This window comes from Pavona decussata, unplaced genomic scaffold (assembly GCF_977016875.1).
Source record: "Pavona decussata unplaced genomic scaffold, jaPavDecu1.1 SCAFFOLD_98, whole genome shotgun sequence".
Lineage (NCBI taxonomy): Eukaryota > Metazoa > Cnidaria > Anthozoa > Scleractinia > Agariciidae > Pavona > Pavona decussata.
In genome coordinates, this window is record NW_028145514.1 from 3,658,350 (window position 1) to 3,680,590 (window position 22,241).

At 39.1% G+C, this 22,241-nt stretch overlaps 1 protein-coding gene and 1 long non-coding RNA gene across 2 annotated transcripts in view; both read left to right on the top strand.

Moving 5' to 3' along the window:
• LOC146472730 (uncharacterized) overlaps positions 1 to 22,241 on the top strand; it is a 96,228-nt gene that overhangs the window by 61,248 nt on the left and 12,739 nt on the right. The gene's annotated exons all lie outside the window — the stretch shown is intronic.
• LOC146472734 (PAN2-PAN3 deadenylation complex catalytic subunit PAN2-like) overlaps positions 81 to 22,241 on the top strand; it is a 34,579-nt gene continuing 12,418 nt past the window's right edge. Inside the window, exons 1-24 of the mRNA XM_085119451.1 lie at positions 81 to 226; positions 1,240 to 1,406; positions 2,189 to 2,309; positions 2,880 to 2,954; positions 5,347 to 5,465; positions 5,832 to 5,907; positions 6,710 to 6,778; positions 7,476 to 7,620; positions 8,542 to 8,624; positions 9,098 to 9,171; positions 10,162 to 10,212; positions 10,294 to 10,390; positions 11,429 to 11,510; positions 12,165 to 12,230; positions 12,831 to 12,925; positions 13,401 to 13,529; positions 14,457 to 14,606; positions 15,554 to 15,609; positions 16,288 to 16,433; positions 17,116 to 17,225; positions 17,968 to 18,066; positions 18,906 to 19,036; positions 20,122 to 20,227; positions 20,781 to 20,918. Coding sequence (XP_084975577.1) covers positions 83 to 226; positions 1,240 to 1,406; positions 2,189 to 2,309; positions 2,880 to 2,954; positions 5,347 to 5,465; positions 5,832 to 5,907; positions 6,710 to 6,778; positions 7,476 to 7,620; positions 8,542 to 8,624; positions 9,098 to 9,171; positions 10,162 to 10,212; positions 10,294 to 10,390; positions 11,429 to 11,510; positions 12,165 to 12,230; positions 12,831 to 12,925; positions 13,401 to 13,529; positions 14,457 to 14,606; positions 15,554 to 15,609; positions 16,288 to 16,433; positions 17,116 to 17,225; positions 17,968 to 18,066; positions 18,906 to 19,036; positions 20,122 to 20,227; positions 20,781 to 20,918 — 2,529 coding nt within the window. The 5' untranslated portion in view covers positions 81 to 82. The remainder of the gene's footprint in view (positions 227 to 1,239; positions 1,407 to 2,188; positions 2,310 to 2,879; positions 2,955 to 5,346; positions 5,466 to 5,831; positions 5,908 to 6,709; positions 6,779 to 7,475; positions 7,621 to 8,541; positions 8,625 to 9,097; positions 9,172 to 10,161; positions 10,213 to 10,293; positions 10,391 to 11,428; positions 11,511 to 12,164; positions 12,231 to 12,830; positions 12,926 to 13,400; positions 13,530 to 14,456; positions 14,607 to 15,553; positions 15,610 to 16,287; positions 16,434 to 17,115; positions 17,226 to 17,967; positions 18,067 to 18,905; positions 19,037 to 20,121; positions 20,228 to 20,780; positions 20,919 to 22,241) is intronic.

A 22,241-nucleotide genomic window follows, 5' to 3' on the forward strand; every position in this document is an offset into this window, starting at 1 on the left:
CAGCGGTATCGATTTTACCAATCTTCCGTCATGTAAGAACAATTCTCGTGAGCAGCTGCTGACCAGTTGTTGTTTTTGAAAGATGGAACTCGATCACGGTGGTGGTGTAGTTAGAGAGGAATATCAAGAAATTAGAAGTGTTTTTAACAGTGGAAGAGACCATTCTGGTATTTCATCAGTTCTATTTGATCCTCTTGAAGAACTTGTGTGGACAGCAAATCAATCGGTGGGTGTAAAGTAGAGAAATGCAAGGAAGAATTGTGCTCATTTGTTAAGCTTTTAACAGTGTATAAATACATGTAGTTTTTCGAGTTTTTAAGCAGTAAAATGCTCTAGCCCACTTACATCACATTTTTCTCTTATATTGACTAAATAGTATATCAATGAGTTAAGTGGAAAACTGGACTGTAAAGTCAGCATGAAGACATGGAATTTTAAAATTTGCTGCACACTGAGCTTGCTACCAGTCTATTTTATAGGAAACTAACCTTATATATAATTAGCTTATTGTTCATACTGATACATGTATTTTTTACAGTATAATTAAGCTTATATTTTTTGTCAGCATTTGATCTGAATGGCAAATGTGACATTTGGTCCAGTGCATCATTCCTGGAATTCAGTGCAACACAAATTCAGTGGCTGATTCAGATGTCAAAATTTTGCTGAATTAAATTTATTTTGGAAATGCAAGGCTCATACATGTGTACATGTACATGGCGAAGTAGGTCTTAGTTCTCTATTCTGTGTTCTGAGTTGTTCGAAACATAATTACAATAACCACGATTAGCTCATAATCTATGGGAAAGCTGATAAATGGGTAGAGACATCATGTTTTAAAAAAAAATGGAGACTGAATGATTGAAGTTAATTCTGGATATATAGGAGCTGACAGCTAAACGGTTAACTATTGTTGTGAACTGAATTCTAAATGTCACTATTGTGTAGTAGTCATGACATTTTCCTGGCAGGTGATGGAGGAATTATTAATAACGTTCCATCATGTTTCAGTGACTAATTAGTTTCAGAACCCAGCCTTCTCTTTTTTGTTTTGTTTCTCCCTCCTTTCTTCCAAACAGTATGGCTAGGTTGATAGGTAACAGTAAAAGTTATAATGTAAGAGGACATCAGAGGAACTGGAAGCTAAGGCCCTTTTAAGGTCATGTCTTTGAAAATTCATTATTTTATTAATACTGTATATAATTTAATAATTTGCTTTCTATGTTTCATTTTATGAAGGGCCATTTAGCATCTTATTTTGGACCAGAACTGCAGAAGTACACATCATTCAAGGTTCATCATGAGGAAATCCGGCACGTGACAGTGAATGACATTGGAATACTGTCTCTATCAAGCAATGAACTCTGCTTCTCAGCTCGAACAGGACTTCGAATCTTTAACCTCAGGTTAGGACATGCAGTAGATCTGACTGAGCACTCTGTCCAAGGATGTTTTCTTGCAATTTTCACCAAACTTTTAATTACTTCCATTTAATTTAAGATTTTGGTAGGACTTGATTAAAGAAGTGTACAGCTGTGTTAGTCAAGAGTAATTATGATCAGGTGCCATTTTCATTTATCTCAGTAAACCATTTCTGTGGGGAATGTGAAATGAAAAATAACAAGCAACCATGTAAAAGGAAATTATAATGGTGCTGCTAAAATTGGAGTATAGGCTCGATTACTCAGGTCCGGTTTTCTTCCAAGCATAGCCTTACATGTATTTTCCAAACAGTGGTCGGTTAAATCAAGATTAAAATTGGACCTGATCACAGGTTAGTGATGGAGGGACTACCCTATAGAGAAGTAAAAAATGCTCATAGATGCTTCATTTTTTTATTTTTTTTATTTTTTTATTATTTTTTATTTGCAAGAAAACACACAGTTGCATACAATAATAAACTAGACAGTACTTACGCACTTACACTTTGTACAATATTACATCATAGATGCTTCATGGTACAGACAATTGGTGGGCATTCATGAGTAACTGGCTGCAACAGTGGTGGATCTCTAGATGGGCTTATATGTGAAGTTTTTATCAAGGCCTGATTCTTGCTCAAGTCTTAAGCCTGAGTATGCACCGCGTCCTGCATGAAGAATAGATCCTTTGCAGGCTGAGTTTGTGGTCATGATTTTACACTGCCTTGAAGTCTGATTAGAAATAACAATTAAATTATTTTTTGCAGTGGTTCTGACCTGTCAGACTTGCAGTGCATGCTGCAAAGAGATGAGACACACCTGTGGGTTGCTGGACATCAGAACTTGATGTTGGAGGTGGACTTGAAAAAGGGAGCAGTCAGTAACAAGGTAAAAACAATACAATACAGCTAAGTATAGCTGTTAATTTCTTTTAGAACTCTGATCAGGCTTGAAGACTTCAAATAACTTATTATCTATAGCTGTAGCACATTACTGGATAGCAGGGATGGCACAGTGGTGAGAGCACTTGCCTCCCACCAATGTGGCCTGGGTTCGATTCCTGGACTCCGCGTCACATGTGGGTTGAGTTAGTTGTTGGTTCTCATTCTTGCTCCGAGAGGTTTTTCTCCGGGTACTCTGGTTTTCCCCTGACTCCTCAAAATCAACATTTCTAAATTCCAATTTGATCTATATAGTCCTCTTTGCTTAAATACATGTACATTTGATGCTTATTAAATTACGTAATTTATTTTTTTATTTGTGCATGTAGATGCACTCATGTACAGTGTACAGTGAACTAATTAAAGTCATTTGTAATTAACTGGAAAACTACCGTCTATTAACAATTTTTACCTCTGCATGCATTGGATGGAGAGAAGCTAACTGAGACTGGAGGAAACAATTTATAATCATTTTAATGTTGTTAACAGTTAACTTAAGACAACTCTTTCACAATAGACTGAAGTGGACCCTGGCACTGTTGTGATGAAACAGTCTTCTCGGTATCTCTGTTGCGGTGACACAGCTGGCAAGGTACAGTAGACTGTTACACCTTGTTGTTGTACCTGTAACTACATGTAAAAGTCAATTATAATATTTATGATTAATTAGCCTCAATAATAATAGTTAAATAAATATAACGTCTGTACCCTGAATAATATATTGCATTTTAAAAAGAAGTGCAATTAACAAATCAAATGTGGTTTAGCGTTGTGTGTACTCTTATCGACAACGATATTCGTCATCACAGTGGACAAAGCTGAGTGAGTCCACAACAAATTTTGACCTCTGTGATGACGAATATTGTTGTCGATAAGAGTAGTGATGACGAATATTGTTGTCGATAAGAGTACAGACAACGCTAAACCACGTTCGATTTGTTTTTTACCACAATATTAACGTCAAAGAAAATATTTACAATAACTGTCAAAATTTCCGCACGCTGATTGATGCCAGCAGCGTTGTCTAGACTCTTATCGACAATGAAAAACATGCCAATCAGATTGCGAGATTAGAAACAGTTGTGGTAAAAACTCTGTTTGATTGTGTTGAAAAAGGCATGGGGCCAGATATGTGAAGCCTTCCCATGTTAAGATGTACAGTAAAAACCCGTGTGTAAGAACCTACATTTTTTTAAGTCTGGCAAAATGGGTTCTTGTATTTTGGGGTAGTTATTGTCAATTTAGGGTAAGTAGGTTCTTAATTAGGTTCTTAATTTCTATGAAGGAGATTTAACAAATCGAATGTGGTTTAGCGTTGTCTGTACTCGTATCGACAACGATATTCGTCATCACAGTGGTCAAAATGTTGTGGACGCCGAGTGAGTCCACAACAAATTTTGACCACTGTGATGACAAATATCGTTGTTGATAAGAGTACAGACAACGTTAAACCACATTCGATTTGTTTTTTACCACAATATCAACATCAAAGAAAATTTTTACAATAACTGTCAAAATTTCCGCGCGCTGATTGACGTGAGCAGTGTTGTCTAGACTCTTATCGACAATGGAAAATTAGACAATCAGATTGCGAGATTAGAAACAGTTGTGGTAAAAATAGTCGGTGATAACCAGAAAAATAAACAAACTTGGGTTTGCTCCTTAAATATACAGTATTTATTCACAACTGAACTTTATATAAACCTGTTTTTGTTGTAAAAATAAATACTTTTATTTGTAATTACAGTTCAAATGGTATTTTCTTGCAAAAAAAATTTGCAATCTCAAAGTCAACTCCCTGGTTAAAATGTTTATCTTAATTTAACTGTTACCCACATATAAGAACCTGCTTGATCTTGCTTGGCTAAACAGGTTCTTATATTTTTGGGTATTAAAATGGAAAATTTCTGCCAGCAGGTTCTTAAACCACTAGGGTCTTACACGCGGGTTTTTACTGTATCTTAAGGATTGTTTCTTGTCAAAAGCCTATCTTTGAACTAGCAAATAAACCTACTGTTAAGAGACAATAGTTAAGATATACATACATCTTAACTTATTTCAATTAGGAGGGCTTTTTGAATCTGTTCAAGGATTTCTCTTTCTTTCAAATTTGTCCCATTTACACTGTAACTCTCCTAAAGTTGTCATGGCCTCTGTTAAGAAGGCATGCTCACCAGATACAGTTAAATTAATGTAAGAGCAGCTGTTGAGAAATTAAATGCTCAGTAATTTCTTGTTTATAATTGAAGGAGTGCATGAAATAAGGCCCTAAGTGACTTTTGATGTGAGGTCAATTCTTCTTTTGTTTCACAAGCGAATATAGGGCAATTTGGAAGGAGAATCTAGCAATTTAACAGAAGTCACTTAGGGCTTTTTTCCAGGCACCCCTTCAATTGATCTAATAGGCCTTATCACGGTTTTCGACGCCATTTTGACGAGTAGGCAAACAGGTTTGAAATAACAGTGTTTGTATGGAAATCTGATGTCAAATAATTTTCATAAAACATCACTTCTGAAAAATTCATGAATTGGAAACTTTTGGCACTAGGAAAAGGATTATAAGAAAAAAATTGGAGGGATGTAGCTGTGACAGAAAGCGTCCAGTCATGTTTTGTACTTTCCATACATTTGTCTGTATAGCGAACCAGCTGTGAACTGAAACTAAAAATAGTTCACGGGAAAAACTGAAATACAGGGAAATGTATGGAAAGTTCAAAACACGACTCGACGCTTTCTGTCACAGCTTTATTCCTCCAACTTTTTTTCTTAAAATCCTTTTCCAAGTGCCAAAAGTTTCCAATTCATGAATTTTTCAGAAGCAATGTTTTATGAAAAATTTTGACATTGGATTTCCATACAAACACTCTTATTTCAAGCCTGTTTGCCTACTTGTCAAAATGGCGTCGAAAACCGTGATAGGGCCTATTTTCATTTTTATCAAAATGGCAATATAATTTCTGCAGTTTCCTTTTCTTTTTCATCAGGTGCGGCTGAGAGATCCTTCTTCTCTGAAATGTGAGCATGTGTTGGATGCCCACACAGGCACACTGTCAGATTTTGATGTGTCGGGAAATCTCCTGGTTACTTGTGGCTTTTGCTCGAGGTATACATGTAGTCTGTTATAGATGCAGCTGATCATGTATTTCTCAATTTTATGACTCGTCTTCTTCAATAATGTTATTGCAATGGAATCTGACTAGTAAGTTTTTCAAATTGAAAGGCCTGAACCTAAAGTTAGAACAAATTAATTACTCACTAGACAACAAGTCATATAAATTATAAGTCATGTACTTACATGTACTCTGTCTTTACATGGAAAGAATGAAATGACAAGAATAGAAAGGCACCACATTTGTCATGTAAGAATTACACTGTAGTTTTCTATAGTAACTGTTAGAATTAAAAGTTCTAAGTGTAGTACCCTTTAATCTATAGACGTATGCATATCAGGTATCTAATGTTCTTGTAGGATGGGGCACTTGGCAGTTGACAGATTTCTAATGGTGTATGACTTAAGATCACTGAGAGCTCTTCCACCACTCCAGGTATGGAAAGTCAAACCAACACTTTCGTTATGGGTGCATCCCATAGGCAACTACATCGTTGCCACAGTCAGGGAAATAAAGTTTTTTTTCAAGGTCAGGAAAAGTTGGATTTTGTTCGAGTTACTGGGGAGTTAAAGTAAGCAGCATTATTATCAAGACGGCCATTGACAACACTTGCTTTAGGCAGATGCCAGTGAACGCCAAAAGCCACACTAAAATTTGACTTAAAGTTTGTGAATAAATTATCAAAGTTTGTAACCCCCAAGGAAACCAATTCCTCACAAAAAACAGTGAATGCAAACTACAATTAATTGTCTCTTGTTAAGTTAATTAACTTGAATTTTTCTTATCAAGCTTCAGTAAACTGTTGAAAAAGCACTCTTCCTATTTATCTCCTCTCTATATAAACTGTAAACTAATATTTCTTTAATTTGTAGTAATTAATTACACTAATTTTAGCCCTTTTCCTATTGATCTCACTTCTATAATTATTAACCTGCCATAATACATACTTAATTGGACTAATCAAAAGCAATTGACCGCGCACAAACTGCAACTTGCATGTACTGTAACTATACTTGAGCAACTGATCAAAGAAACACAACTACTGTATATTCCCAAAGAAATTTATTCAAAAAAGAACATGTGAACTTAAAGCGAATTTAGCCATTAGCCATTCATTCATTCGTAACCAGTGGGCCTTAATGTCATGGTCTAAGTATTACTCCTTATGTTGGGCATAAACTACAGAATTGATCTTATAAATAAAATATGTAATTGTATTTTGTGTTCGTCTGTTTAGATTGCCATTGATCCGCTGATGTTGAAGTTTGTCCCTGCATTCACATCAAGAGTGGCAGTGGTTTCTCAGGTTAATAGTTTCTTCAGAATCTAACAATGTAGAGATCTCAGTATTAATACTAGTGCTTATGGAAGCAGTGTGACCAGTGGGATAGTGTGCATGGGGGATTTAATACAGTAGAACCCCACTTATGGACACCCACTTATTGTGGACAGTTGTGTTTGTCCTGACACAAAGCTTATTATCTTTTTCTCTTTAATACATTAGCCACTTAAAACAGATGCTGGTTAATACGGAGAACCAACACTTTTCTGTGACCTGAGTGACACACTCTCACACAAAATTAATATTGTTTTATGGACACTGGTTCCTTAGGCATTAATGATGAAAGACATTTTATTATCGTGTTGTAATTTTCCTTTTGGTCTGTATCTGACAGTCATGAATCTTGTTGGGAGCCATAAGATAGAAGAGCGACTACATGTACATTGGTTGAAAGTCTCTGAAAATACGTTAATTACTGTAGTACTCCTGTCTGTCCCAAGCTTGTTGATAAGCCACACTTTCTTTCCTGAATCATATTTTAACAAACAGGCAGAACGTTGTCAGTTGTCGGTCAGTTGTCATTGACTGGAAAATTCATCTTACTATCAACTATGTCAGAACGTTTTTAGGAGAGTCAAATACCCCTTATCTGGCTACGCCGCACCCCATACCAGTGGGCTTAGTGCACCAAAAGGCATTTACCTTTCAAATGTTTTCTTAGAATGGTCAGTTCCAGCTTCATGAGCCAGGAGGCCTGGTCACACAGTCATCCATGGTGGTGTACCAAGTGAACACTCACGGTACCTTGTGTACAACTTTTGACATTTCTGCGACATGTCAGTCCATCGTGTTTGGTGATGCAGGAGGTGCGAAATTCGTATTATATTTTACTAATAACATTTGAACCTTATGTTATGGCTACCTGCATGATATATCGATGTGCCTTTATTACGGAGAGTCTTGTTTGTCCCAGGGAGTCTGAAAATGCTAACTTTACCTCTTTAGCGGCAAAATTCATTCTTTCCTCCGGAATGTAAATAAGTGCGTGTAAATCCTTTTCGTCGGAGAAACAAAATTCAGAGTTTTCGCTGCTTATATCGCGAAAGCTTCATCAGCGAAATGAAGTGTAAAACCACGGCTTTTGTCTCACCTGAGATGAAAAGCCGTGTTTTTACACTTCATTTCGCTGATGAAGCTTCTGCGATAGAAGCGAAAACTCCGAATTTAAAAGAATTTACACACGTTTACATTCTCTTTGAACAGTGCCTGTACACAAGAGATTTGGTGGTTGTAATATTTAGAATGGTGTTGCTATCAGTCAATTGAAAGAAGATTAATGTTAGCTGTTGCTGAAGCGCATTGTAAAATTAAGGTGCTTTTGCAGAGCAAACTTCACGTAACATACTGCTGTTGTCAAATGCTGGACGTGGTTGGCAGACGTTCTAAGCAAACTCTTGGCGAGAAAACGAACAAGTCTTTGTCATTGTAGCAAGTTGGGGAGTTTTGTCATGGCTTTAAGTCAGAACGATTTTTGCATTTAGACTGATGAACTTTTGTCAAACATGTGCCATAGAGAAGATTATGCAAAGAATTTTCATTATACGCACTGGGATTTAAAAGCAATGCAGAGGTTTGTCGTGAGAAGACACGTGTTTATCATCTCCCGGGTTGCCAACGCGAGTTTTTAATTGAGTGTGCTATATGAAGATCAAGAGTTCTGATACTTCAGTCAGTGTCGTGTGCCATGTTATGTGCCAGTCAAACTTTGTACCATTCTTTATTTCCAGGAAATACTCACCTTTGGGGAGACACCCAAGAAAAAGAAATAACTTACAATTTGTATTCAAGACCAACAGAGTTTGCCCATCCAGTAAGTGGTTGAACTGGGATTTGACTCTTAAGAACCGCTCCAGGAAAAACAACAACAACAACAACAACAACAAATTAAAACAAATCAATGAAAGCAATAACAAGAAGAACTTTGCTGCTGTATAACAGAATGTATACGCTTGTCAAAGCTAAATTTATGATTGAGAGGAAAAACACATCATTACGTATCTCGTCCTTTTTACCCTGATTGAATTTGAATTTCAAAATGTTGGCTTTTGAGGGAGGAGAAACTGGGGGGGGGGGGGGGATCGTAGTATACTGATGGGACCAGAGCTCGTGCTGATTACCCCATCCCTGCTTCACTTTCTGCTCTTGAAAGATGTGACGTCACCAGGTCCTTTTGTGTGTCTTTGACTATGACTATGATAGCTTGTCATATAAAATGTACTAATGTACTATTGTACACAAGTTTAAATAACAAATCTGTTCCATCTCATTCTTCCAATTTTACAGATCCCCCATCTTCCTCCGCTGGCCATAGATGATTATTCTGTTCCTTTATCGTCATTTCCTCTCCCTATGTGCAAGTAAGTAAATGACAGACACTGAGCTCAAGCCTGCTTTACATCGGTCTTGGTGAACGTAGCGATCTATGGAAACATACAGTAGCACGCGCGTTCAGCTTTATGATCGTAACTGCAATCGCGGCGAATGGGATAGCTAGGAACGGTTGTTTTCATTCGTGTCAATCTTAGTGATCGCAGCAGCCATACGAAATAGTCTCAGTCTACGCAATCCTGAAAAGACTCATCTTACTTAACTCATCGAGCATCAATCGTGGCAATCAAATAGTAACTGTCAGTTGTCGCGGTGGCTCCAACTCTTGTTGAACGATCGCATCGCTTATAACAATCCGCGTAGCGGTCCTAATGTGAAAACAAGGCTTTACTAAGACACCTCATTTTCACATATTGTGACCCAAGCACAAGTGAAGTGCAACTGCTTTAGTTTGAAGACAAGGATGAAAAATTTTATTTCCTTGTAAGTGTGCTTCTGTATCGTTTCTGAAACCGACATAAAGGATGTATGTTTGTTCTTCTTATGCCGACGTTTACGATGCTGCCATTTTCAATGATAAAGCCTTAATTTATGATATCTTGTTATACATATACTTCAACTTACACCCTCAAAGCAGACTGTAATAATGACGGATCAAAGAATTAACTCCCGTTTGTTCTCGTGGCTCAGTCGATAAAGCAACGGACGATCAAATCTGGAGGTCGTGAGTCCGATTCCCGCCTTGGTCCGGCGGAGATTTTTTACCTTGCCTCGTACGATCTCCCATTTCGTCACTAGGGCTAACGCTCAGTGGGACATTCATGGGTTCACTTTAGCACTTTAACATACGCTGCAGAGTTTTTTTGTAATTCGCTGATCCATCATTTGTGTCATTACTGCTAGCGGCACAACATTCATTTGTAATTATGGTCTTTGTTGTTTAAAACAATTATTAAAAATTTTACTATTGGTTTAGTTTTGAGTCATTTAACAAAAAAAATATTGGTTTTTTTTGATAGTGGGTCGCTTCTTTCTGACTGGCCAGCGGAAAATATGGTGTTTGGAGACAGGTACTGGAAATTTGGATTTACTCGAAGTCGCTTTAAGAATACTTTACCTAACCACCAAATCGTTTGCATTCCTTACAACAGACCTACTCCAGCAATTGAGCCGGAAATTCTCCGCACGATGGTTGTTAGACATTTCATTGGTTATGCACCAAACCCAGGCACCAGAAAACGAAATCAGGTATTTTAATGTGCTCAAATAGTGTTCTGCTTTGCACTTTTTGTTAATACAATGAAGATTGTTGAGTTCGTGGGAAACGTATTAGTGATTACTATGGTGGGAAACGCCAGAGATGAGACAAACTTGAAATATTGAGGTCGTCTTATTCAGTCAGTTTTCGGAAGATATCCAAATCTTGGCGTAGTCTTTTTTTCTGTAAGTTGCGATCATGTAGCCAGCAAATTTTAAAAACAGCAAGGTTACAGGGTGCGTTCCAGACATGGACTTACGTGAGCTCCCTTTGTTGATTTTAGAGAGCCTGTGTTCATATAGGGGACCGAGATATTTGACAAAGAACTTCACACACACGACGATAGTTTTAAAGTAAAGCCTTAAGGTGTTCCTATGGTTAATTTGGTTCCCAAAACGGTTGGCAAATTATCATCTGGAACCAAAAAGGCTTGAATGAAATATCAGACTTTTCTGCAGTGGGAGCATAAGCTGTCTTCATGTTGGCAAAATTTGTGTGATTCGTTTTACCCGCAAATCTTACGCATCAACATACTTCCATTTACGGCAATCCTGCATTGCCGGCACACGCTGGAAAAAGCCAAGAGATCATGACAGGAAGAGATCACATCCCCTTTACGTAACCCATTCAATTGAAAATTTGTCTCAAGATCTTTTAGATTGCTTCCCATTTCCAGTAATTTCAAGTGGGTTACGGTTAGGTAATAGCCACTCCCTTAACGATATCATTGTCCCTTTTCGATCGTGCAAATCATCCAGGAAAACATCCATGCAACGCGCGTGGTCATGTGCTATCCTTGGTAAAGTGGTACACTTCAAAATAATCGGAGATTCATTTTCACTGATTGTAAAATAAGGTATAGAAAATTTGCTCTGTCCTGTGGTGATCTCTGGCAGAAATTCTGGGAGGAAGATTATAAATATATGACTTTCTTTCTTCACTTCAAGGTTGAATTTCCACATACCTTGTTATTTAGGGGCTACCTTTATTAACGATTTGTAACAGTTTGCTACTTTACAACAAATTAGGTAACATACCCGTTTATAAAGGATTCAACAATGATTTCTCCAGAGGAAGAAAATACTGTTCCAGATTCGCCGATGAACCGAGGTACTGACAAGGCTAATTGTTTTGACCTAAAACACAACCATTTTTTCGTATTTCTTTATTGTAAATACGTTACGATACGATACAATACGATACCATGCAATGTGATACAGTGCAACGCAGTGTAATGCAGTACAATGCACTTTTCGTTTTCTAACCTCAACGAAGCAGGTTTATAATGTTATTAAATTTATTGTGCTTGACGAAATATCTTGAGTTAATTCCTTCATTTGTTTTTTACTCGATTACTTTGACTACTTTTTATGGAATGATGACTCAAGGAGTTTATTCAGAATTCATGATACTTATGTGGGGGGCGGGGGGGGGGGGGAAGTGCTCGTGTGGCGCTTTATCAAAAAATTGTAGTATCTACTCTCGTTTCTAATCCATTATGAGTGTATGAACGTCAGCACTGCTTTCGTTTCACAAACTCGAAAATGTATCGTGTGCGAAGATTTCGAAACTCATTTTCACAGCGAAAGGTTAAATTCATTTTTGCTTTTGTACTCTCGTGGGAAAGTAGAGCTCATCTTTTCGCCTTAGCATCAAGACCAGTAAAATCCTTTTGATAGGCTCGCTGGCCAGACCTAATAAATTGGACAGGTCTTAATATTTTAATTCAATATTTGCTCATTTCGTGTGTGTATTTGTTTCCAGATGATGATCCTGGGAGTATCATACCAAAGCACTACAGACGAGTGGAGATCAGATACTCGAAACTTGGTTAGATACGTGTGAAGTTTATTTTCTTGACTGCAACGGTCGGTACGCACGAACTTACAAGACTTTAGGGGCGATTAGGCGGAAACGATTGTCTTGCTTGTTGTGTGTAACATTTGGGTTATCCTCGGTGACCCAGGGGCAGAAAGTTGGGTTAGGAGAAAGTCAAAACGGGGAAGTTTACAAGAACGAACGTTCGTTCTTGTAACCTTAGCCGTTTTGACCTCCACCTGACCCAACTTTCTGCCCCTGGGTCACCGAGGATGTTCATGGGTGTGTTCTGAGGGGGTGAAGCAGGCACGCGTCGCTATTACTTGTGTCTTGTTCCGTGTGCACAACGACGGGGGCTTTTGTAGACAGACAACGATTCACACTATTACTGTATTTAAATATTTTCATGCTATTTCAGGGACGTGTTCTACATAGGCTTGTTTACGCGAGGGTCAATCAACAGTGATGAAGTTTTTAAATTATTTATCCCCTAGGAAACGCGAAGCGAATTGTTTAGCGAGCGATAGACATAAAAGAATGTAAAAGGATGCTAAACTTGGGCCGATTCCACGTTACCTTTTAATCCATACCAGTGTGTAACTTGAACTTCAGGTGTTGAAGACTTTGATTTCAAGCATTACAACAGGACCTCATTTGCTGGCTTGGAAACTCACATTCCTAATGCCTATTGTAACGCTATGCTTCAGGTGCGTATACGTACATAATCCGGGCCTAAGATTGAGGGTTACTTTTTACCAATCTATCATGGGATACTCGCAGGAAAACAAGATGGTGGCTGCATGGAGGATAGTATCGATGCACGCCCTAATGTGGTTGGCAATTCTTGTAATGTCGCAACTGAATCAAACAAACCTCTCATTCATCGAGATATTAAACTCTTTAAGGAAAGTAAATTTGACGTTTAAACGTAGCTTTATATAGTTTTAAGACTAGCACTAGCACTAAGACTTACCACTAGACAGTGTCCTTGTCATCGATCCGTGAACCTCAAACGTCAAACGGGACGGCAGGATCAGATTCACGTGTCTTTTAGAGGTTTTCGGTTTGCGGGAAACGAGGAAAACCTCAATCTTAAGGTCCCTATTAAAATTACGCAGTATGCTTTGTTTGTTCGTTCTCCCAACTTTGTCTTTCATACATTGTGTATCTTTTTTCCTTTAGTTGTTCTACTTTGTGGAACCCTTGAGAGTCGGTTTTCAGAATCATTTGTGTCACCGTGAATTCTGCCTGGCTTGTGAACTCGGTTTCTTGTTTCATATGTTGGACATGTCATCTGGACAAACTTGTCAGGTGAGTACATCTACTTACCTCCGTTTACTGAACGCTTTACGAATGAAAGTGAGTGTTTTAGGAGCCATTCCTATTTAGTAAGACATTCATCGTGATCGATTGCCAGTTATTTTAGAACTTCTCAATACATACTATTATTTCTCATCGTACTAAAATTGTACAAATGCTTCCCCTTTTCTTTTTGATCAAATCCTTTAGAAATCACGTCAAAAATCCACACGTAACATCTAGCCTTACCACAGACGAAATCATCCTCCGGTATTTACCGGCGGTTGATTCCGTCTGCGGTGCAGGCTACACAACATTGAACTGCAAACTAACTGAGGCATTTTTCGAGTAGTAGAAGTTGGTGCAATGCTAATTCCAGGAAACTGTTGACCAGAAGGCGCCCTTTGGAATAAATTTCTAATGTTAAGCTTACATAAATTTGCAAAGTCCGAAGAGCGCAATAGACCGAAAAAAACATGCTTCTATCGTGTCGCACTGCAAAGAACTCGGTAAACGATTTTTCACATAAATAATAAAGGGACTGGAATTTGTTCAATATCAGTTGCATAGAGTTCCTTCGCTACATGGACCAGGGAGCTACAGGGAGCAGGGATGGTGCAGTGCTGAGAGCACTCGCCTCCCACCCGATGTGGCCCGGGTTCGATTCCCAGACTCGGCGTCGGCGTCATATGTGGGTACTTCGGGTACTCCGCTTTTTCCGCTCACCTTAAAAACTCACATTTCCAAATTCCAATTCTGGTTTATTGTCAAGCATTTAATCATGAGCCTCTGGCTCGGGCCAGAGATTGCGCAAGCACTCCCCGTATTATTGGCATTAAATAAATTACTTACTTTATCCCCCACAACATGCATGGCTGACTTCAGAAAAGCTCCCCAACTGGTTGACTGCCGTTAATTCATTTTGTTTGCTGTTCTCAGGCTAACAACTTTCTACGAGCCTTTCGCACCATTCCACAGGCGGCAGCGCTGGGTTTGGTGTTGAATGATGTTGACGAGTCATTTGGAAACGCGAACTTTCCTCGTTTGATTCAAAGCTGGTTTAGATTTGTCCTTCAGCAGATGCACCAGGTACTGTTGTTCCTCCTCTCCCTCACTCAGTAAGCCTCCAACAAACTGGATGATATTACGTTCGCCACACGTTTATATTTGACTTTACATATCAAACACGAGGAAGAGTGTTCCATCCGATTTCCAAACAGCGAGAACATTTAAAAAAAAAAAGAGGCGCAGCCGATTTTTTTTTTAACCAACTTCGAGGTGTTTGGAAATAGGAGGAAACACTCTTTCGAGTGTTTGACATAGCAACTCAAACTATTGATAATTCTTTGAGAAATTCGAAGTAAAAGTTCACAAAATGTTATGATAATTAAGATCACATTTCTAAACCTCCTTCACGGTAGTGATTTGCTTTGTTTTGGCGTGATGAATTATTAATGAGTTTGAGAAATATTGCGTCAAATATAAACATGGGGCGGTTTCGAAACGCGAGTTTGAGTTTGACTTTCAGGCCGGTTTCGTAAGAACAGAAGCAAGCTTGAGTGTGCAGACCAATCTGAATTCGTGCCTGTCCGAGTTGTTACTCGGATACCACGTATACTTTTAGACTACTTTTAGACGTGACAAAAGAGTATTGATAAAGAGTATTGACTTACTTGGCTGACTGACATCCTTTTTCCCTGGTTTTGGAAATAGGACCCCACCCTTGGGCCATCACCTTATCTTGGTAGTGAGGCTTGCGTGGCCTTATTACCCAAAGATCGATCCTGGATGGGACTGTAGTCATGATAGGTTCAATCTTGGCGGATTAGTCCAGGGAGAGAGCGGGACAAGGTATGGCCCCTTTTCCTCCCGCTAGTGAAGTTGGGCAAGAGGCTAATCATTCCATCCCGTAAAACAGCAGATTACGGACGGAGCATTGAATTTGCAAAATAGTATTACAAATGCTCAAAAAGGACAGCGGAGAAGCTAGAACGAGTTTTCTGAGAACCTGTGTACTTCTTTTTGCCTCTCTACAGGATACGCTTGAACCTCCTTCAACTACAGAAGTAGCGAATGGTGACCCACAAAATCCGTGAGTACATATTACTAGAAATGATGGATCAGAGAATTAACTCTGCAGTGTATGTTAAAGTGCTAAAGTGAACCCATGAATTTCCCGCGGAGCGTTAGCCCTAGTAAGGAAATAGGAGATCTCACGAGGCAAGGAAAAAAAGTATTTGTCCTCGGCCGGAATCTAACCCACGAACTCCGGATTTGATTGTCCGTGCTCTACCGACTGAGCTACGAGGACAAACGGGAGTGAGCAAACACCCACGATTACGTATACGCTCAGTAGGAAATTCTTGGGCTCACCTTAGCACTTTAACATACACTGCAGAGTTAATTCTCTGATCCATCATTTGTTTTCATTTTACCAGAAACCCGTGAGAGGGTTCGTTTCAATCCCTTAACGAGTTTCTTTCCTTACATCTGTTGCATCTGGATGTAGTATGTAGTATTGCAAGTAAGCATCTCGTAGTCTCCTGGAATATCGGTTTTCTCCGTAGAGTAAATGGTCACCTTCGGCGGTCTTCGGAAATCTTCCGGTAAGTTTCGGTATAACCATAGAAGTCTTCGTGTGAGCCTCGATCATTTTTGAGATTTTGCTAGCAGAGAACCCGGCAACCAAGCTTTCATCCTTTCCCTTTAAGCCGTGCAAAAGAGTATATTGAAATTATTTATGCGTATTTGATTTTCGTTGTAACTATAGGACCACGAAAACAAGCCAGTCTTCCATAATCCAGCGTCTGTTTGGCTCGGATGTTGAACTGCTCAGTCGCTGTCGCTGCGGCAAAGAAACCAAACGAGAGTCCACCACGTTGCTCTTCAATTTAGAATACCCTGAAGTATCCGAAGGTGAGGCCACGCTGCGGGTAATTTATTTTTGTGAGGGAGGCCAGAATACGTGACGAGCCCTAAGAACGTCTGCGTGTGTGCATGGAAAAGCATTACTTGCTTAATGTAAGCGCCCACGCTTACGTTACTGCTGTTTACATGAACAACGCCAGCACGGAAGCAGAAAGATGAAAAAGACGCATTTCCTTTCCTTATGCTTACTAGTTTGCTAGTCCTTAGGCTGGCGTCGCCCTGGTGTACTGTTTACTCGCATAGAGAGCCCATGACCGGTAGCGTCTATCTCTGATATATGCTAAGTCTTGTAGTCATCCCTCTCCCAGTAGATTTATTTTTAGATCGGGTTTCAGAGAACCTTTGGAACGCGCACAGTTCAAACACCCAATCAAAGTAATTAAATTGCTGTACCCCATATTTTTTCGCGGTGAAACAGTTCTAAAAATAAATCTACTCGAGAGAGGGTTGACTTAAGGAATTAATACAGATAGAGGCTCCTAGTAATGGGCTGACGCTCGCATGGTATTTACTTCAAGCTCTGTTGTTGTTGTTGTTTCTTTGTTTGTTTATTTGTTTGTTTGTTTTTGCGTTATTTTCGTCATCCGCTAGATGGCAAACAGTGGGTCTCTGTGCTAAGTGGCTGGGCATTTCAAAGTTACTTAGTAATTTTATTTGGCCATGTTTGTAGAAAAACCACAACAAGTTCCAGTCAGCTTTGAGTCCGTGCTATTGACAAGTATGTGTCGAGAGCAGAGTATGCAAGCTTGGTGCGAACAATGTTCCAGATACCAGCCCACTGTAAGTATCATGACAGGAAATGCTCCTGCGTTTGTGAATATTCTTGACAACTTTTTATGAAATCAGCCGGCATTCAGTTTGTCTGGACGTGAGAGCTCAATTAAATGTTTGAGCGTGGTAGTGCTGAAGCTCGTGAGAAACGGAATCTTGCGTCATCTTGCTGGTGTAATGTTTGGCCAATCCTCCAGGACGCAAGAGAACCGAAGCCTTAGTCACTCTACTGAATCGTTGTATGTGTTCACTTGGAGATAAATTTGGGCGGATAAACTTGAACTGCTTATAATTGTCTCATTCCCTAAAATTAAACGTGCATAGTTTTACACATTACACACATTCTATCCTTTTCTAGCTGCTCGCAAACATTTTTTGCGACGCCATACGTCGTTCCTATCTCGCGTTGTCCGAAAATGTCTATGAGAGGACAATAGTGGTGATTTTGACACGCACCATGATGAATAGACATGGCTTCCTCATTTCAGAGGTAGGATATGGGTATCGATCGACGATTTTGAACCCTGTTGCGTGAATGAACTAAGGGAAGTGACTGACGCCGTACACGCCTTCATTGTTCTTGCTACCGGCGTCGTGTTTCTCTTTCCGAGTTCATAGATTTCAATTTTTCTTGTAAGCTTTATAGTTTTCTTTCCCCAGATTGTATTGGTTGGGGAAGAAGTAAGCAGGAAAGAGTTAACCAATTCAGTTATTTTGTTAAAGCCGAACTTTTTTACATTTTCTCCAACAGGTTCAAACTCGCAAAGTAAAGAAGCTACCGGATATCTTAGCATTTAATTGTGGCATGGAACATGCGAAGGAAGTGGACTTTTGGAAAATACAACAACAGGTTTCCGTAACTGAATGTACATGTTGATCTTGGCGAACTTTGAAAGTTTAGGCTAGACTACTTGTGCAATCAAAATATTGTGTTTTAAAACTGAAAGACATTGGAAAAGCAGTTTAGTAGAAACACTCGAGATAGTAAACTAAAAGTGATTTGGACATATGATAACTTCGCTTACAACAAGCCTTAAGAGAAGGATATGGGTCAACTAATTTGTATGAATGGTAGCTGGTTTGCAATGCCTAGAAATCCTCTTTGTTTAATTATTATACAACTGAAATACACACTACCGTTTTGCCTTTTGCTGCTGGGGTCACGTAACCGAATTGACAGTTAAGTTTTTAACCTTACGTGCTATAACTTTAAGAATACCTAAAAATTGAAAGAGAGTGACAAAATTAGCAGAGTGGCGAAATTTAAGGCCACTGACGTATGAGAATGGAATTTCATGGTAGTTTGAAGTTTTGAAAATTTTAAAGGATTTGAATGGAAAAAGTTGTTGGAAAGCGAGACAACTACAATCCTAAGGGCACTAATTCTTAGTATCGATAGTTCCACTAGATTTTTAAGAACAGTCTCCGGTCTTGTGCCCAGGTTCCTTAAAAATCGCAGAAGAAAGAAAAGAAATATTACTTGCGTGCGCAAGGAACCATGGGATGGTTTCGGGGTTAAGGATCATGGGAAGGCGTGCTTCGTAATTTCGTCCCCAAGCCTTCGCTGGCTCCGAAAACTTTAAGAACGCGCCTGAGTGAGAGGCAGAAGAGTTTGCACGAGACTCATTTAGCTGTAAAGTTTTTACTCCAATGACCATACGAGTACACTAACGGAAATGCTTTTTGTAGTTACTAGATCCGCCGCCCAAATCAGAGGAGAAACTAACAGTTCAGTCATCAACAAGGGCTTGCAGATATGGCGATGCTTGTACACGATCAGACTGCAAGTTTAGGCACGATAGAGTTAGCACAGAAGACGGGTACGTGTTATGTATCGAAAATGGCTTAGAAGTGACGGACAATTGACTTTCGGTTACTTAAAGCGTTCAGTTAAGGAAAACATAAGACCGATTGAGTTAAAGAAAGGTCGACTAATGTAATTTTAGGGGCCTGGTCTAGGGATAAGAGCTTTGGCGTATAATCTTGAGAACGCGAGCTTAAGGTGGCTTACTACAGTTTTTCCGAGACTTAGTAGCGCGCGCTATGATAGCCTGCCACACGTCAGTATTTGTTGCGCGTGCAAAAATGACGCAAGTAACCTCAAGAAGTAACAAAAACCACTTCAGCACTTGAAAGGCGTCAAATCTCTTTGGTGTATGTAGCGATAGTTTCAAAACTCCGTTCAAACATGTAATCAAGCCTAGGGCGAAAAAAATATGGCAAAAAAGTTTGATAAACATCCGGTAGAAGAGCTCTAATTTACTGTTGCTGAAATTTTGAGGTTGGGTCATACGGGTAGAATTTGAGAAAAAAGGTGACTTAACCTACTAGTGCCCAGTCTCTCATTGGGTACTCGGTCGCTCATTTTGGCTATTTGTTGATGTTTAATTGTTCAAATTTCACATAGAATCGTAAAAGACTTAAGCAAACAGTAAATAGTGAAGGGAAAAACAGCTTGGAACCTTTTTCAAAAGAGTTAAAAGTTCTGCCCTTATAATCCATTAAAACTGTAGTAAGCCACCTTAATCTTGAGATCCTCTCCGATCTTAAGCTTGATTTTTAACAACGTGGTCCCCATATCTGCTCCCAGTCCATGCTAGAAAAATGGCTACCTGCTCAACCTTCTACCAGTTCCTCGAACATGTTAATGTAGAATTTGTTTTTCTTTATTATTATTATTGCTTTTCACTTTACAAAAACTACAATAAATGGTAAAAGGAAACGCAAGATTAAAAACATAACAACTATGAAAAACTTGCGTCCCGATTCCAGTTCCAACCGAACAGCCTGATCTGGAGAAGCTGGCTCGCGTTTCAGAGTTCTGTAATGACCTGTAAACACTGGCTCCATCTGGAGCATAAAACTATTGCTTTCCGTAATTAATGTCAAGTTTCTTGTTCACCAGTCGAGCCGATATTCTCGAAGAGGAAGAAGTCAGAGGTTGGATTCCGCTAGCAATAAAGATATCTTTTGACTCGAATGGAATGCTTCATATTACCAAAATTGATGAGGTAATGTGATTGGGTGTACTTTTGATTAACTTGGAGAGTATTGTTGTGAGAAGTTAAGCGAGTAAAATATCTATTGAAGTCAGCAACAAGCCTAGCTATCCTATCTATCATATGCCCCATTCCCACCAAGCAGTTTAGTTAAACACAGTTTAAAATTGTTTCCTTCATAAAAGCTGCTTTCCGATTTTTGTCGACTGCAGATTTAGCGCAAATGAAAGCATAAGTTAAAATTTACTTGAATCCTATGTCAAAGCCAATGGTTCAGCTTTTGTAATAATAATAATAATAATAATAATAACAACAACAACAACAACAACAACAACAACAACAACAACAATAATAATAATAATAATAATAATAATAGAACCTTATTAAGCACAGAATTCAAAAAGTTAACACTTATTTACATTGAAGCTGTGCAATTGTTGCCAATTTTCATTGTGTTAAACCTGGTTTAATCAAGCATGTATGTATTTTGTTGGTGTGAATGGGGCTCTAGTCATGCAAATTACCTGCTTATTATTTTTGTTTTGTGTTTCTTTTTAATGTGTAGGGTCAGAAAGTTAAGTGCTCAGAAAATGAGGTTGTATACGATCTGTTAGCCACTGTCGGCCATGTGCAGGACTTCAAGTCTGGAGGGAACTTGGTGGCGCATATTCACGTTGGTACTACTTACCACAGCCGAAAGGAGGTAGGAAAATTATGTTTATGATTTATTTAGAGGAAAACGTTTTGTACTTTGTGATCGGTCACTGTTGTTTTCAGTAAAGCTGTAACATTTACTGAGATTTCAACACCTGTTCGTCAAAGAAACTTGTCACTAACAAATTGTCAATCTTCGTTTTGAGAGCAATAGAGTAAAGTAATTTATTTAATGTCAATAACACGGGGAGTGCTTGCACAATCTCCTGAGCCAGAAGCTCATGAGAAAGAACTTGACAATAATCCAGATCGAATTGGAAATTGGAAATGTTGGTTTTTGAGGAGAGGGAAAAACAGGAGTATTCGCAGAAAAACGTCTTGAAGCAAGGGCGAGAACCAACAACAAACTCACCCCACATATGACGCCGAGACCGGGAATCGAACACGGGTCACATTATTGGGAGGCGAGTGCTCTTACCACTGCGTCACCCCTTGCACCCCAAACCCGGTACCGTTGTAAAGTACTGCTAAAAAGCTTGCATTTGAATTGGCTCACTGAAATCTGGGCTCAATCGTTAGAAGCACCTTGTACAGCGTAATAAACAACACCTCAGGAAAGTACTGCTCAGTAGCTTTCATCTGAATGGTCACACTTTGGCATTTCATCCCCAAACTCAAAAATGAGAGTCTAGTACAGAAAAGTACTGCTCAGTAGCTTTCATCTGAATGGTCACACTTGACGTATTCATCCACATACTCAAACGTTAGACCACTTTGGTACGTCATACATGTAATAAACAGCACCGCAGAAAATACTGCTAAATAGCTCTATTTGATTGGTCAGACTTCAGGATTATATGTACAGAATTGATAGTTACCGCCACAAAAACTGTTTGAGAGTTTGACTTTGTAATTGGTTATCGGTATGAAGGCTGCGTGCACGCTTGCCACGCAGGCTAGCCCGTGTGGGTCGAAGGATGTTCACAGCAAGAAGAAGTCTACTCGGTTTGTGTTGACTGTACTGGATGCACACGGACAGCGCCAAGACCAAACGAGTATTTAGATACTTCCTGCCGCATGCTGCTTAAACTGTTCACCTCTGGTGTGAAGAGAAGGATGTATATCTTTGGCAAAAATACGCAACCAAGCAATCCATAAGCACTTAAAAGCGTTGTTACGCAATCCACAACAGTGACGTACCATCCGTCCATTGAAAACTCCACTGGGTGAAAGGCCAGTAGCGAAAACAAGAAGATGTACATGGCAAATGAGATTCGCTTGGCCTCGCTGAAGTTTTCCGGGATGTTCCTGATCTTGAAAGAGCAAAATGCGCAGAACAAAGTGTGAGCAAAAATGTAAGAGCACGTGAGAA